Source organism: Meleagris gallopavo, chromosome 2 (genome assembly GCF_000146605.3).
Source record: "Meleagris gallopavo isolate NT-WF06-2002-E0010 breed Aviagen turkey brand Nicholas breeding stock chromosome 2, Turkey_5.1, whole genome shotgun sequence".
Lineage (NCBI taxonomy): Eukaryota > Metazoa > Chordata > Aves > Galliformes > Phasianidae > Meleagris > Meleagris gallopavo.
In genome coordinates this window covers 66,510,479-66,511,142 of record NC_015012.2, presented here as the reverse complement: position 1 = coordinate 66,511,142, position 664 = coordinate 66,510,479, and the positions used below count along the sequence as shown (strand labels likewise).

General features: G+C 50.8%; 1 protein-coding gene across 1 annotated transcript in view; it reads left to right on the top strand.

Moving 5' to 3' along the window:
- NR2E1 (nuclear receptor subfamily 2 group E member 1) overlaps positions 1–664 on the top strand; it is a 13,462-nt gene that overhangs the window by 1,808 nt on the left and 10,990 nt on the right. Inside the window, exon 3 of the mRNA XM_010707538.3 lies at positions 304–331. Coding sequence (XP_010705840.1) covers positions 304–331 — 28 coding nt within the window. The remainder of the gene's footprint in view (positions 1–303; positions 332–664) is intronic.

The window sequence follows — 664 nt, the reverse complement described above, 5'->3', positions numbered from 1 at the left end:
GAAAGAAAGAAAGAAAGAAAGAAAGAAAGAAAGAAAGAAAGAAAGAAATAAAGAAGGAAAGAAGGAAAGAAAGAAGGAAAGAAAGAAGGAAAGAAAGAAAAGGAGTATGTATTTCACAGATTTCCCTCCCGAGTGGCAACGAACGAGGGGCTCCTTGCTGAGCCGCTGTCCCGCCGCTCGCTTCTCGACCTCTCGGGGATGGGGTGAGCGAGGCTGCAGGGTTTGGGGCACGGCGCCTCCTCCACCGGACTTTGCGCAGCCTTCTCCGGCATAACCCCTTTATTTTTTTGTCGTTCAAAAAAGAGTTTCCAACTCCGATCGCTCGAATCGCGTAAGCGGCTCCGCCGAAGGAGGATTTAAAAGCGGCACTGCGCACAGCATTTCCCGTTACACCGAATAATCCCGCAACGGGGAAAGCAGAAACAACGGAAAAGTCACATTTTCCTTAATCCTAAATCCGTGCGCCTCATAAGTGGGGAATTTAAAGCCGCCCGAGCGCTGCCGCACAGCGGCTCCGTCATAGTAATCCCAACGGGACCTTCGGAGTTCGCAATATGGATGGAGTCTGTGACAAAGGGGGAAAAAATACCCAATCCAATTTAATGTCTGACAAGTGACGGCTCGGACGTTTATTTCCTCCGCGCTCGGGCCTCGAAAGGAGCCG